This window comes from Elephantulus edwardii, unplaced genomic scaffold (assembly GCF_000299155.1).
Source record: "Elephantulus edwardii isolate Elephantulus edwardi_28Jun2011 unplaced genomic scaffold, EleEdw1.0 scaffold00185, whole genome shotgun sequence".
Lineage (NCBI taxonomy): Eukaryota > Metazoa > Chordata > Mammalia > Macroscelidea > Macroscelididae > Elephantulus > Elephantulus edwardii.
Genome location: NW_006399935.1, coordinates 4,815,424 through 4,830,402, shown reverse-complemented (window position 1 = coordinate 4,830,402; position 14,979 = coordinate 4,815,424). Strand labels below are relative to the sequence as shown.

Below are 14,979 nucleotides of genomic sequence, written 5' to 3'. Positions count from 1 at the left end.
CAAACGACTCGACGGCACATAACAACAACAACAAGCATGGGGCAAGCTGTGGTCAAGGGCCGCTCTGGCGTGCTCCTGGGCAACGACGTGCCTGATCCGAGCCACGGTCTTTTCAACGGCTTCCTAGGCCTCTGGGAGTCGGACAGGGATCAGGATGATCCAAGAGGAAGTGAGGCTTTGAACTGGGTGGTGGAGTTGTTCTCTTCTGTCAGATCAGAACCGACTCACGGCTGATCTTCCCGTGGGTGTGCAGAGGCAACCCGCATGGGAAGAAACTGCCCATCTTTCTCCCGTGGATTTGAACTGTCGCCTTTGAGATTCTCACGACTAGATGACCAGAGTCCCAGGTGTTGGAGAAGAAGACTGACTCTCTGTGAACTGCCCGGAGAAGAACCAAGTCTTGCCCAGGGAATGTGCAGCGGGCGCTGCTTAGAGGCAAGGATGGAGGAACCCCGCCTCATTCTGGACATGTTTGCAGGAAGAAGCAAGCAATCCTTGGTGAGAGACATCACGCTGGGAAGGCAGAAGGTCGGCAAAGGAGCGCGAGACCCTCGGCGAGATAGATGTCCAGAGTGGGCGTGACAGAGGGCCTGAGGGCGGCACAGGATGCAGCAAGGTTCAGAGCAGCTGCTCAGGGAGAGGGGAGAGGCCGTGAGTCACAGACAACTCCAGGGTGCCCAACAACAACAACAAAAACAATGGGGCAAATGCCAGAGACTGAATCCCATCCCCTCAAAACACATGATGAAATCCTCATTCCTGTGTCTAAAAATAGAGCCAGGTTTGTAAAGAACGTGTTCCCTGTTTTGTTATAAAAACTCTTCTGAGTTATAAAAAAGAGCAGAACAGAGGCTGAGGGAGGCCAATGACCGTGGTGACCCTTAAACAAACAGAGGCGCAGGGGGGAGGCGAGCTGAGGTGGACCCCCAGCCTCTGAGCTGTGAGACAGTCTGTCCCTCAAAGTCACACACTTAGGACAATTCTGTCATGGCAGCTCGAGCACGCAGGGATGGTGCCACCACCACCGACCTCCTCACACCGCACTTTCTCCGCCCCCCCGTCCCCAGTCCCACCCTCCACCTCACCCATCCCTGAGTACAGCCTTTCCCCGTCCCCTTCTCAGTCCCAAAGCCTATCACCAGGATGGGCTGTCCTCCTCCACTGAGTTGTTGCTACCTACCATCGAGTCGACCATGAGTCACGGTGGCCCTATGAACAATGGCTCTGAACCCTGCTGTCCTGAACCAACCTGCCTCTTGACACACCTGCCCCCAGTCACTGTGTCAATCCATCTCTTCCAGGGTCTTCCTCTCCTGCGTTGTCCCTCCACCCTTCCAAGCATGACGTCCTTCTCCAAAGTATTGTCCCTCCTGGCAACATGCCCCAAAGTAGATGAGATGGAGCTTCAAATTCCTAGCTTCCAAGGAGCAGTTTGGTTTTACCCTCCCCAGGACAGACCTGTTTGTTCTCTTGGCAGTCAATGGTGTGTTCAATACTCTTCTGTAGCACCATAACAAACAGATCAATGCTTCTGTCATCCTTAGTCACTGTCCAGCTCTCAGATGCATAACAAGCAACTGATAAGACCATGATCTGAGTCAGGCACACCTTAGTTTCTAGACTGACATCATTGCTCTTCCGCACTCTGGAGAGGTCCCTGACAGCAGACTTTCCTAAAGCAATTCATCTTTTGATTTCCTGACTGCTGGTGCCAAGAGTGTTGATTGTGGATCCGAGTAAGATGAAATTGTTAAGTCTCAATCACTTCTCCATCTATTATGATGCTGCCAATTGGCCCAGTGGTGAGAATTTTTGTTTTACTAATATTGAGCTGCAGTATTTTTTTCAAGGCTACAGTCCTTGACCTTCTGCAGCAACTGCTTCAGGCTCTCCTCATTTTCTTCCACTCAGTGTTGTCACTGTTGTTAGGTGCTATTTTGTCACATACACCCCACAGAGACCCTAGAATAACAGATCTGAACTCTGTCCTGTCCTGCGCCATCCTCACACTTCCCGACACACTAGAGCCCACTGCAGCAGTCACTGTCTCAATCCATCTAGTTGAGGGTCTTTCTCTCCTTTACGGCCCCTCTGCCTTTCCGAGGACCATGTCGCTCTCCGAGGCATAGCCCTTCACAGGGGCTGAAGTATGTGAGGCAAAGCTTTATCATCTTTGCCTCCAAAGAGCATTCTGGCTGCACTTTGTCCGAGACATACTTGTTTTCTCTGTTGGCCATCCACGGGCTGTTCAGCGCTCTTCCACTAATACCGCCTCCCCAATCGCATCACTCACTGCCCCTCATCTTGGAACTCTTCTCCGAGCCCAATGCCACTGAGCTGGCATCTTCCAGCTTTCCGGCATCCACCTGATAATATCCCTGCCCGCGGTTCATCTTCCACCAACATGTCCACCCTTCCTCGCCCATCACTTGCCCCGTCCCCACCACCAGAACGGCGCCACTGTTCTCACCCTCCTCCACCACGCTTAGCCAGCCAACGACGGCATCTTAGCCAGGTGTTCCCCGCCTCCTGCTGGTCAGAGTTCGGCCCTTTGTCCAAACCCGCCTGACCCACTCACACGGACGTGTTCTGCTGGCATTTCCTGGCTGTTCGCCTGCTTTCCTGGACCCTCCAGACCACCACCCAGCATCCCATCTTTCACTGCTTTTCCATCCCCAACTCTCAGTATCCACCTTCCCATCCTGAACCACACACAGCACCAGTACAGTGAGTGCTGTCCACCTGTCACAGTGAGGTCACCCTCCCTGGTGTCATCGACAGTACCATCCCCCACCAGCCCAGCCCACTATTAACTTCTCCGACACCTTCCACTGTCGTCATTGTCACCATCCGTCCTCCCACTACCCTCCTCTGTCCACCATCCTTACTCACTCCAGCACCCACCCACGAATCTCACACCTGCCCCACACTTCAGCCCCTCTTAACCCCAACCTCTTCCTCAAGCCACAGTTCCATCCAAGAAAATGCCCTTTTCACTTCCTTTCTGAATAGCCGAGGTGGTCTTGGTCTCACAGGCTCGAGGGGGGCCCTGACAGATACGTGTCTGAACTCTCTCCCATGTCCTTGGTTGGTGTCCTGTGCCATCGAGTCGGAACCGACCCACAGCTGACCCTCAAGTGAGTTTTCAGAGGCAGTGAATCCCGGGAGGAGACTGCCCATCCTTCTTCCTTGGTGCGGCTGGAAGCTTTGAACCATGTGCCTTTGGGATCGCAGTGCAGCTTCTTACCACTAGGCCACCAGAGCGTCCTCATGTACTTGGTAGGTGGAGCAACTGGTCAACTCACCCCTCTTCCTCTTTGGCCCCAGTTCTCTGCCTCCCCCACCAACCACAGAAGCTCTATCCGGGTCACCGAGGGAGCTGTAAGCTCACTGGAGCTGCCGCCAGCCCTTCCTGCAGGGTAAGCCCACACTCACCCGGGCGTCTGTGACCTTGAACTCCCGCAGGATATACTGAGGCATGTTGTACTCCGCCATGGGGTCCACTACAAAGTACTGGTAACGGGCGGAACGTTCGGCTGGCCAGTACTGATGACACTTCTCCTGCGGAGCAGACAGTGGCCGTGGTCAGCCCTGCTGGGGTCTGGGATCCTGGCCGTGCTTGTCTGCCCTGTCGTCTCCCCTCCCCTCACCCACTGCCCGCCCCGCTTGCCTGCAGCCCCCCTCCACTGGCCCGACCCTCGGACTGCCCACCCCCTTCTGCAGCCTGCCTGACCTGCGGCCTACCCTGCTTGCCCGGAGCCTGCCTCCACTGGCCTGCCCACCCCCATGTGCAGCCTGCCCCCACTGGCCACCCCTTGACCTTCCCGTTCCATCTTCAGCCTGCTGCTCCCCTGGCTGCCTGCCCGCCCCCACCAGCAGCCTGTCCCATTGGCTCACCTCTGCAGCCTCCCCCGCTTTGCCCCCCCCGGCCTACCTGCCCCATCCACAGCCTATCCCTCCTTGGCCTGCCCGACCCTCTGCAGTCTGCCCCCACCAGTCCACCCAGCTTGCCTGTAACCTGTCTCCACTGGCCCCCCCTTTGGCCTACCCACCCCCACTGGTCACCCCTTGGCCAGCCAGCCCCCACTGGTCACCCCTTGGCCTGTCCGCCCCCACTGGTCACCCCTTGGCCTGTCCGCCCCCACTGGTCACCCCTTGGCCTGTCCGCCCCCACTGGTCACCCCTTGGCCGGCCAGCCCCCACTGGTCACTCCTTGGCATGTCCACCCCTACTGGTCACCCTTGGCCTGTCCGCCCCCACTGGTCACCCCTTGGCCTGTCTGCCCTCACTGGTCACCCTTGGCCGGCCAGCCCCCACTGGTCACCCCTTGGCGGGCCTACCCCTACTGGCCATCCCTTAGCCTGCCCGCCCCCACTGGTCACCCTTGGCCTGTCCGCCCCCACTGGTCACCCTTGGCCTGTCCGCCCCCACTGGACACCCTTAGCCTGCCCGCCCCCACTGGTCACCCCCTAGGCCGGTCCGCCCTCACTGGTCACCCCTAGGCCGGCCCGCCCCCACTGGTCACCCCTAGGCCGGCCCGCCCCCACTGGTCACCCCTAGGCCGGCCCGCCCCCACTGGTCACCCCTAGGCCGGCCCGCCCCCATCCGCAGCCCGCCCCACGGCCACGCGCTCACCCGGCCCATCTCGCGCAGCTTGGTGAGCATCACCACGATGGTGGAGTTGTTCTCCCACAGCATCCGCCAGAAGTCCTCCGTGGTCTCCGCCAGTGGCCCCTGGGTGGCGATGTAGGCCTTCTGCTGCCTGAAGGGTGGGATGTGTGAGCCAGGCCCCCACGGGACCAGCCCGGGGCTGTGACTGGTCAGGGCCGAGCCAGGGCTCCATGCATGACAGCCACAGCCTCCTCTCTGCACTGTCCCCGCCCCCAGCCACCCCTACGGAGGTTCCAAACCACGAGCTGCAAGCTCTATCTCCTCGCCTGTCCCCCTCATCCACCTCATGCTCTGACTGTCCCTCAGTGACAGCCAGTACTCGAAAGTTCGAGTGCTCCCTGACTCCCAGGCCCTGTCGCTCTGCCCAGGAAGACTTCCCCAAGGCCAGTGTCCCTTAACTGTCCACTGTGGACATCTGAGAGCAAAATCCCTCCGGGGCAGGGACCCCAAGTGCTGTGTGATGTTGAACAACATCCTTGCCTCCATCCACTCGATGCCGTGGTCCCCTTTCCTGACAGCTGTGACACCACAATGTCCCCGTGTGGGAACAATCACTTCACCCCAGCCCCAGGGGCATCCCTCTGTCCAGCCTGCCCAGCACCAGGGGCATCTGTCTATCTAGCTTCAGGGGCATCCCTCTGTCCAGCCTGCCCAGCCCTGGGGCCTCTGTCTGTCTAGCCTGCTCAGCTTCAGAAGCATCTATCTGTCTAGCCTCAGGGACATCTATCCAGCCTCAGGGGCATCAGTAGGTCCAGCTGCCCAGCCCTGATGCATCTATTTGTATAGCTTCAGGGGCATCCTTCCGTCTAGCCTGCCCAGCCCCGGGGCATCCATCTGCCCAGCGCTGCCTCCCACACGAGCTGCGCTGGGTCCCTCAGGCAGGCGGGCACCTGTAGCCGTCGATGGAGCTGGCGTTGATGTAGTCGGAGCCCTCCACGCCGCGAATGGGCTGCAGACACACCCGCGTGCTCTCGTAGGGCATGATGTTCACCAGGCGGTTCTTGAACTTGTTACAAGGCAGGTTGGCACTGATGAAACGGGATGTGTGGGCCTTGGAGTTGGCCAGCCGCTGCGGGAACAGGAGAGGAGACACATCAGGATGGCTGTGGTGGCTTGAAATTTGTTCCCCAAAGTTGCCACATCACTGGGTCAAGCAGACTGAGCCCCAGAGCCCAGGAGAATGGAGCAGAACTGCCCCATGAACGCTGCCGTTGTTCTGGGGGTGACGCCCTCATGTCTCCTTTGACGAGCAGCGAGTGAACTCGAAGCACCCACATGTCAGTGAGCAGCGCCAGGCTTTGCCCACGGTGCCACCAGGGCCTGGGAACCCTCGTGTGCGGTGGAGTCGCCGTGAGTCACAATGATCTCCGGACCACAGGCCCTGGACACACGAACCCGCTGCCACTGAGCCCACTTCCAACCAGACTGACCTGCCAGTTAGCAGCTGAATGCTTACCCTCTGCGCCACCAGGAGGCCCCCCACCTGGACTGCATGGGATTCCTAACCCCTGGACCTGTGTTGGTCCCAGGTGCCTGTCAAGTTAGTGAGGCGGAGGGCATGTTGAGTCACCCTCTTTGACAGAGGTCTCACCCCAGAGTGAAAAGTGGGAGAAACACAGGCCATCAGTGGTCAGCTCATTCACAGGGGGGATGGGTGCCAAGGACCCAGTCCCTCCCTGAGGCCCTGCCCCCTCAAAACCCTCCACCTAGGCAGCATGTCCTGAAAAACCCTTTCCATCCAGGCCCTACCCTGTAGACGTCCGCCCATTAAGCCCTGCCCCCTGAGGACCCTCCATCTAGGTCCCGCCCCCTTGGCACAACCCCTTCCATCCAGGCCCCACCCCCTGAGAACACCCTTCAACTAGGCCACGTGTCCTGAGAGACCCTTTCCACCCAGGCCCTGACCCCTGGGCGCCCCTCCATCTAAGCCCTGCTCCCTGAGGACCCCTCCATCTAGGCCACACGCCCTGAGAGCGCCCCTCCTTCTAGGCCCCGCCCCCTTGGCACCCCCTCTATCTAAGCCCTGCCCTCAGCACCCCTCTATCTAAGCAGCATGCCCTGGGGACCCCCCTCCATCCAAACCTCACCCCCTGAATAAGCCTCCATCAAGGTCTCAACCCTTTGACAACCCTCCACCCAGGCCCCGCCCCTGGGTGCCCCTCCACCTTAGGCCACATGCCCTGGGAGACGCCCTCCACCCAGGCCCCGCCCCCTGAATAACCCTCCTTCTAGGCCTCAACCCTTTGACAACCTTCCACCCTGGCCTCGGCCCCCGCACCTTGAACTCCAGCTCCATGCCCGTCACGTGCTCGCCGGGCTCCACCTGCGCCAGCTTCTGGATGTAGGCGTACAGGCTGCGGGCGGGCACCTCGGTGTTGCCGCAGCCCACGGCCTCGAGCAGGGCCTCGTGGATGAAGCTGTACTGGTCCTCCGTCTGCACCATGTAGTTGCGCTGGGACCGCATGAGTGTGACGTGGCCGTACACGTCTACCGTCTTCTCTGGCTTGATGCGCTCCAGCATGGCGTCGATGACGATGAAGCAGCCTGTGCGGCCCACACCGGCGCTGCGGGGGGAGACCACTGGGTGAGGGAGGGGCCAGTGGGGCGTGCGTGGGGCTGGGGGACTCAGGGGGGCCGAGTGTGTGTGTGGGTGCCCTGAGGGTGGCCGGGGCTGGGAGACGGGGGCCTGGCTGCCCACCTGCAGTGCACCACGATGGGGCCCGCGTCTGGGGGGTTGCAAGTCTTGACCCTCCGCAGGAATGCCAGGAAGGGTGTGGGGTACTCGGGCACCCCGTGGTCTGGCCACGCTGTGAACTGGAACTGGCGGACTTCACGCTTCTCACTGGAACCGTTCTGGGGGGGGGGTGTCACAGGATGAGTCCATGTGGGGAGGGTGTCCCTTCACAAGGCCCAGCACTCCGGCCTTCCCTGGGTGAGCAGGACCTTTGCAGGCACTGGACCACCACGTGGAGATCACCACTGCCCTCCCCTCCCCCAAGTCACACCAGCGCTCACATTCTTCCCTAAACTCGTCCACTTGATCCTTCACCTGGTCCAGCTCTGTCATCGCCCACCTGGACCACAGCAGTGGCCTCTGCCTGGTCCCTGACCCCAGGCCCCTAGTGATTCCCTGGGGACAGCCTGTGAGCAGCTGTCAGAACAGTCCCTCTGGCCACAGCTTCCCCCTGGCTCCTCTTCTGTCCTGGGGTACAGTCCTCTCCCAGCCCACAGACCACCCTGTTCGCTCTGCTCCAACCACACAGACCTCCTCACAACCCCGCCCACCTGCCAGGCCAGTTGGGCCTCCGCACAGGCTGTTCCTGCCTGCACAGGCTGTTCCTGCCTCCGGAAGGCTCTTCCCCATTCCCACCTCTCCTGAGCCCACCCCCACTGCTGATTATTGGCTTTGGTTTTCTCTCCTCTCCTGGAAGGGTGCATGTCACCGTGTCACCAAGAAGGTGGTCCGTGGGCCTGCCCACTCGATTATAAGCACCACAGCAGCCAGTGGCCGGTTTCGGTCCCCTCTGTGCTGGGGCCCTGATCAGGCTTAATAAACACTTAACCAGCCAGTGACAAAAAGATAAACTAAGACTACTGATACCCTCCTTTCATCTACGGCCTCCTGCTGGGGCCCGTTCAGTGCGCAGCTGGCCAGCACTCGCCTAGCAGCTTCCAGGAGTAAAGGGAGTAAAGGCCCATGGGGCTTAGAGTGAAGAAGAGTCTTGGGGTGGGACCGCTCCGTCCCTCCCATCCCTAGCTCCCAGGCCCTGTGGGATTGGGGAGGGGGGGTGCGGCAAGGGCTTGGTGTGGTGCTGGTTCTGGAAAGCCCGAGTTGTTGCCAGGTGAGGTTGACATTTTAAAAAAAAAAGAAAGAAAGAAAGGTCAATGGAGGACCTAACGTGGACTGACAATTTTGGCAGCAACGGACCCGAGTGTGTCACAGACAATGAGGACAGTGCAGGAGGGCACAGGGTCCAGATCTGCTGTTCACAGGGTCGCTATGCGCTGCAGTCGCTGAGGTCAGCCTGATGGCCCCTAACAGAAACAACAACAACAAACAGGAAAGGCTGGGGGCAGGTGAGGGCAGGCCGTGGCTAAGGGGAAGAGCCGCCCTGCTGAGTTTCAGTCTCCCCATCAGCGAAGGGGGCTACATAAAGATATGACCGCGGGACCATGTGTCAGCGCCTCCTGTCCCCTCACAGGTCCCGGGGTACCCACCTTGTGCAGTGAGAAGGTCCTCACGCAGAACGTGGCCAGCTCGATTGTGTCCAGCAGTGTGACCTGGATGAAGCCGTAGGTCTCCGTGCCCCTATTGGGCCAGTACTGGTCACATTTGATCTATAGTGAGAAGATGGGAGGGGGTGAGTGGGGGTCAGGCTGGTGCAAGGCCGGGCGTGTAGGGGTCAGGACAGGCATGGGGACCCGGGGTACAGGAGCCAGGGGTGAGCAGTGACTGAGAGTGCAGGGCCCGATGTGAAGAGGTCAGAACTGGCACAGGGGCTGGGGATGCAGAGGCCTGGACTGGCACAAGGGCCGGGAGTGCAGGAGCTAGGCCTGGCACAGAGGCTGGGGGTGCAGGAGCCAGGGGTGAGTAGGAGCCAGAGGTGGTGGAGGGGCTGGGGGTGTGCTGGGGCAAGTACAGAAGCCAGGGGTGAGTAGGGGTGAGCCGGGAGTGAGCAGAGGCCAGAGGTGGGTAGGTGCTGGGGGTGCAGGGGCTGGGGTGGTGCAGAGATCAAGGGTGAGCAGGGGTCAGGGGCAGTGCTGGGATGGGTGGAAAGGCTGGGGGTGAGGAGGAGCTGGGGGCAGGGTGCAGGGGAGGGTGAGCAGGGGTCTAGGGTAAGCAGGGGTCTGGGGTGAGCAGGGTCCAGGGGTGAGCAGGGTCCAGGGGCACAGGGCCGGGCTCACCCGTGACTTCTCCTCCAGCCGTGTCATCATGACGATGGTGGCCGAGCGCTGTTCCCACACCATACGCCAGAAGTCGCCGAAGGTCTCGGGCAGCGGACCCTGAGTGGCGATGTAGGCGTTCTGCCGCCGGTAACCATCCACGTAGTTGGCGTTGATGTAATCACTGCCCACGATGCCTGCACCAGGGTGAGTGGATCAGAGGATGCTGCTGTCTCCCCACCTCCAGGGAGCCCTCTCTCACAGCCTCAACCTCCCCCAGGGCTGGCGTGTCTTCAGTGTCCACAGGCCCTGGTCACTGCTGGCAGCGTGGGGTCGGCTCTTTCTCTGGGGTGGGCCGTCCACTCTGCAGGGCGCAGAGCAGCATCGGGGGGCTCCACCCACTCAATGCCACAGCACCCCAACTCCGCCTAGCTGTGACAACCACAGATACTCCCCAGACACGTCTCCCGAGAAGCGCAAAACCAGACTGCAAACAACCAATCTAGAGGGACAGACGTCACCAAGTTCTGGACAGTGATCACCCTTTAAATATATAGTTACAGTCACAAAATGACAAATACTGCATGGTGCCACTGTTGTAAAACAGCACTGAGTCACATCGGGGTTGGGGGGAGACTGAGAAAGGGGATAAACAATGTATACTGCACTGAAACACATGAGGGAGAGAACTGTTTAAAAGGGATATATGATTGGGTATTATTGTCATGACAGGAGTCCAGAATGAAGGCAGCATAATGGAATGGACCTGGGGGGAGGGATTGTCAAACAATGAAAGAATTTTTCTTTTACTTTTCAAAGAGGGTAGTGTACTGGGGGAGGAGAAGTGGGTGGGAAGAAAAGCGCAACAATGAATGAATGGAAATCCAAAGTCTCTGTAAATTTTCATTGAAATTAAAAATAATTTTTTAAAAAAAGAAACACAGCAGAGGGTCACTCCGCCCCCCCAAAAAAATGCAGTTAAAGATCATTGGTGCTCATCAGTTATATATTCTAAATGTTCCTGGACTAGGCCTGTGAATACAGCTTCTTTTGCCCCCCCTTGGCCCCAGCCTGCCCACAAGAGGCTCGGCGGGGGCTGTGGGGTTACCTTCGATGGGTTGGAGGATGACACGGGAGTGGTCATAGGCAATGACGTTGGCGTAGCGATTCTTGGGCTTGTTTACTTCCAGGTTGGAGTGTTCCCACGTGAACTGCTGCCCGGGGTCGATGGACTGTGGGGGCGGGGGCAGAAAGGGGGTGTCAGGGTGGGTCCCGGGGAGTCCGGAAGTGTGCGGGCAGGTGGTCGGCAGGCTGGCTCACCTCGTACTCCTGAGAGAGTTTGAGGCTGTCGTTGGCTTTGAGGCGCTCCGTGTGCTCCGCCATGTCCGTGATGGGGATCGGCGGGTGGCTGAGCATACCTGCGGGGACACAGTGTGGCCGGGGCCGCGGTCACTCTGCTGGTCACCTGAGGCCCGGGCTGAGTCACAGTGTGAGTCGGTGATGGAGAGCGGTTAGAGGGCGTGGCGGGCAGGCCAGCGGGGGGGCAGCTCACGCTGGGGCCGGGGCTGAAGATGGGAGTGAGGCTGCGCACCCCAGTGCCCCCAGCCCGGGCCCGTGAAGGGTCCCGGGATGCCTGAAGCTCCCGGTGCCTGGTGGTGAGAAGCGGGCGGGTGGGACAGAGACGGATGAAGCAAATGCAGTGGGTGGGCTGGCCTTCGGGGTCCTGCCTGCATCCACCCCACCAGGGCAGGGTGCAGCTGACTCCCTTCCCTCCCCTCTAGAGGGACCGGGGGAACACAGGGGATGTAGGGGCAGCCCCCACCTACCCCTGAACTCCCAGCCTCAGTGCTCCCTCATCTTGTGGGAGCCCCAGTGTGGGAACCTGCTTCCTTTTCTGAAACCCGGCTCAGCTGATGCCCTGGCCTCTACCAGGCCCCTGGCTGTGTGCTCCCACTCCACGCCTGACACATGAGCGGACGTCAAGAAGGGAGAAGGTTCCAGCACGAGAGGACCAGGTGGGAACAGTGGCCGAGTCAGCTGCACACAGTGACCCCGTGACAGAACAGAGCTGCACGGGCCGGCTTCGAGGCCACCATCTTTACGGAGCATCATGGAGCCACTGAGAGACAGGTAACCCTGAACTGGGAACCTTTCCAATACCAGCCGACAGCTCGGCTGCTGTACCAGGGCCCTTTACAGACTTCAGGGCTGGATGGTAAAGAACGCCTGCTCTGAGCCCCCTCAAAGCCTCCTACACCCCAGATTCTACCCAAGGACCTACAGCTAAGGGGACTCCAGGATCCTGTCTCCCCAGACAGCTGACATCTAGTGCCCTGACTACATGCAGGTAGGCACCTGTTCTTGGGTACCTACGTCTTGCTCTGCTCACACACGTGCACCACACACACACACACACAGCCACAACCCATCCCCTCCAAGGCCAGCAGATCAGGCCCCACCCTCCTGAGAAGCCAGCGTGGGACACGTGGGCAGAGGCTGGCTGGGGTGGACACGCAGACAGAGACAGGGTGGGATGGAGCGACCGGGGATGAAAACAAACGGGGAGTGGGGGCGAAAGGAAGCCGAGAACAGAGAGACACAGGAACTAACTTTCAGAGTGAGACCCCGGCTCCCTGAGGGGGCTGCGGAGGCCTGAATCTGCAGAAACAGCAAACAATAAATAAATGAAAACACGCCGCCCCGCCCCTCTCTGGGTGCGCGCGGAGCAGTCGGCCGGCAGATGCAGAGCGCGCAGCAACTTAAACCCGAGACCCCCCCAAAGCTTTTGGCTCTTCTGTCCACACGTTCCCCCAGCACAGCCTGGCCTCAGGGGCCCTGCTGGCCCAGCCCAGGGGGGTCTGGGGGAGGACGACGCAGACAATGAGGGAGAAAGCAGGGTGTGGGGCAGGGAACGGGGCCCATGCCATGAGTTTAAAGAAGAGCAGCCACTGGCTAAGTGCAAATGTTTCCAGTCCTTGGTGGGATGGAAACAGAAGAGGAAGGATCAAGGGCAGAGACAGGAAGGACAGGGTGTTAGAAATGGCAGTTTACGACCATGCATGAGCCCTTGAGGAGGTCTGCAGACAGAAGTTAAATAAACACATTTACAACAATCGCTCGGGAACGAACAGAACTGACACGAGTCAGAGACAGGAAAGAAATGAGGTGGACACCAAGGGTGTCCTCCTTTAAGCAGGAGAGCAGCCGTCAGTTAGACGCAAACATTTAAAGGTCGCATCTGGATGGAAACAGAACTGACGTGAGCCAGCCACGAGACAGGAGAGAGAGGCGGCCATTAGGGGTGACAAGTGGGCTCATGCATCGGGGTGACGGTGGTGTCAACTACAGGTTTGTGACCCTCTGTTAGTTGGAAACAGAACCGCTTGGAACCAGTTCAGAAACAAAGAGGTGAGACTGGGGTGCCAATGGAGGGGCGGAGGGAAGCGAGCTGTGAGCCCACAGGGAGCTGTCAGCCACCAGTTAAATCGATTCCTCATTTGGTGAGAAGCAGCCGGCAGGAGCCCATTAGGATGGGGTGAGATGGGGAAGAGCCGGGGCTTTGTCCCTGAAGACATCAAGGCTCAGTCTCTGATCCCACTCTCCCGCCCGGAGCTCTGAGGAGTGGGAGGTGGGGAGGGGCAGGAGAGGGGTGGGTGCGGGGGCCTCAGGGCCTCCCACTGGCTCTTTCCAGGGGGAACAGAAGTTGCCCGAGGAGAAGCCTCTGAAGCCATCCCTGAGTGGCCCTAAGACTAGGAGCTTCAACAGGAACCCAGTGCTTCCTGCAAGAAGCGTTTTCTGTTTTCAGATGCCCTTCGAGGTCCCAAAGACAACATCAGCCGCCAGAGAAACACAGCTTTTCCAAAGTCCAACTCGGCTGTACGTAGAACCAACCCGTGCGGGGAGCCCCGACCCCCTGAGGGCGCGAGCAGATGAGTGGGCTCAGGCAATGGGCAGCTTCCTCGTCCCCCAAGCCACTCCCAGGCAGCGGGCCTGCCCGGTGTCAGAGGAGTGTGTACCTGGTGTCTGGAAGTTAATGCGTCTCATCTCCACGGGGTCCTTGGGGTGATGGGGGGCCAGGTCAGCGTTGTTCAGGAGGCATTTGGTACGAGGCTCCGAGTCCTTGCGTTTACTTCATGGGGGGGAGGACAAGTGAGGGTTTGGGTGAGTGGACGATGTAGACACTGAATGGACACAGCAGGCCTCTGCGTCCCAGCAGATGGGGAAGGGACTGTGCGTGCATGTGACCACACACAGACGTGCAGGACTGAGAACCCCGAACCATGTGTGTACAGGCGTGTGTGCACACGTGTATGACTGGGTATGACACGCTGTGCAGGTGCATGCAACTGGGTGTCCAGGATCATGCATGAGCACGCCACACAAGACAACATCCACAGTCACGCACGTATGTGAACACGCGTGACTGGTGTCCAGGACCAAACATGCAGTGAAGTCGTGACAGGGTATTTAGGGATGGTGCCTGCAAGTGTCACGTGACGAGTGTCTCAAGAGCATGCAGGCATGTGCACACCATGACCGCCATACCCAGGACCACACACGTGTGTGAACGTATATGACCGGGCACGTGAACACCTACACTGGGTGTCCAGGAGCGTGCATGCACCTGTATGATGGGGCAGCTAGGGCTCCGCACGGACAAGCTTCGTGTCTCTGCAGGACTGTGTATGAGGGGTGTTGTGTGCATGGACATGGCTAGGCATGCAGAACCACGAGTGGACGTGTGTGACTGTGGGACCAGCTGGGTGCATCACCAGTGGGTGTTCAGAATCATGCACGTATGTGTATGTGTACAAGTGTACAACTGGGGACATGGGACTACACATAGACACGTACAGTGGAGCGTCTGAAACGACATGCAGGGGTGCCACGGAGGTTTGGGTACCCGGGACAACATGCTGATGTACGTGTGCATGGCCTGGAACCATATGAAGATGTGTACATGTGTGACAGGGCATCTGGAACCACGTGTGGGTGTGCGTGTGGGTGACGGGGTGTCTGGGACCATGTGTGGATGTGTGACGGGGTGTCTGGGAGCATGTGTGGGTGTGCACGTGTGTGACGGGGTGTCTGGGACCACGTGTGGGCGTGCATGTGTGATGGGGTATCTGGGAGTATGTGTGGGTGTGCAAGTGTGTTACGGGGTGTCTGGGACCACATGTGGGTGGGCACATGTGTGATGGGGTGTCTGGGACCACATGTGGTTGTGTGACGGGATATCTGGGACCACGCGTGGATGTGTGTGTGTGACAGGGTGTCTGGGACCATGCGTGGCTGTGTGCGTGCGTGACAGGGTGTCTGGGACCATGCATGGATGGGCATGTGTGTGACGGGGTGTCTGCGACCACATGTGGGTGGGCACGTGTGTGATGGGGTGTCTGGGACCACGTGTGGTTGTGCGACGGG

The 14,979-nt window shown here is 59.4% G+C and overlaps 1 protein-coding gene across 2 annotated transcripts in view; it reads right to left on the bottom strand.

Annotated features, from left to right (window-relative positions):
• PTPRS (protein tyrosine phosphatase, receptor type, S) overlaps window positions 1-14,979 on the bottom strand; it is an 89,331-nt gene that overhangs the window by 7,394 nt on the left and 66,958 nt on the right. For both annotated transcript variants that reach the window (XM_006896376.1, XM_006896375.1), the window contains 10 exons: window positions 13,572-13,684; window positions 10,876-10,973; window positions 10,664-10,787; window positions 9,577-9,752; window positions 8,890-9,009; window positions 7,370-7,524; window positions 6,950-7,235; window positions 5,562-5,740; window positions 4,636-4,762; window positions 3,436-3,561 (listed from right to left, as the gene is read on the bottom strand). In XM_006896376.1, coding sequence (XP_006896438.1) covers window positions 3,436-3,561; window positions 4,636-4,762; window positions 5,562-5,740; window positions 6,950-7,235; window positions 7,370-7,524; window positions 8,890-9,009; window positions 9,577-9,752; window positions 10,664-10,787; window positions 10,876-10,973; window positions 13,572-13,684 — 1,504 coding nt within the window. The remainder of the gene's footprint in view (window positions 1-3,435; window positions 3,562-4,635; window positions 4,763-5,561; window positions 5,741-6,949; window positions 7,236-7,369; window positions 7,525-8,889; window positions 9,010-9,576; window positions 9,753-10,663; window positions 10,788-10,875; window positions 10,974-13,571; window positions 13,685-14,979) is intronic.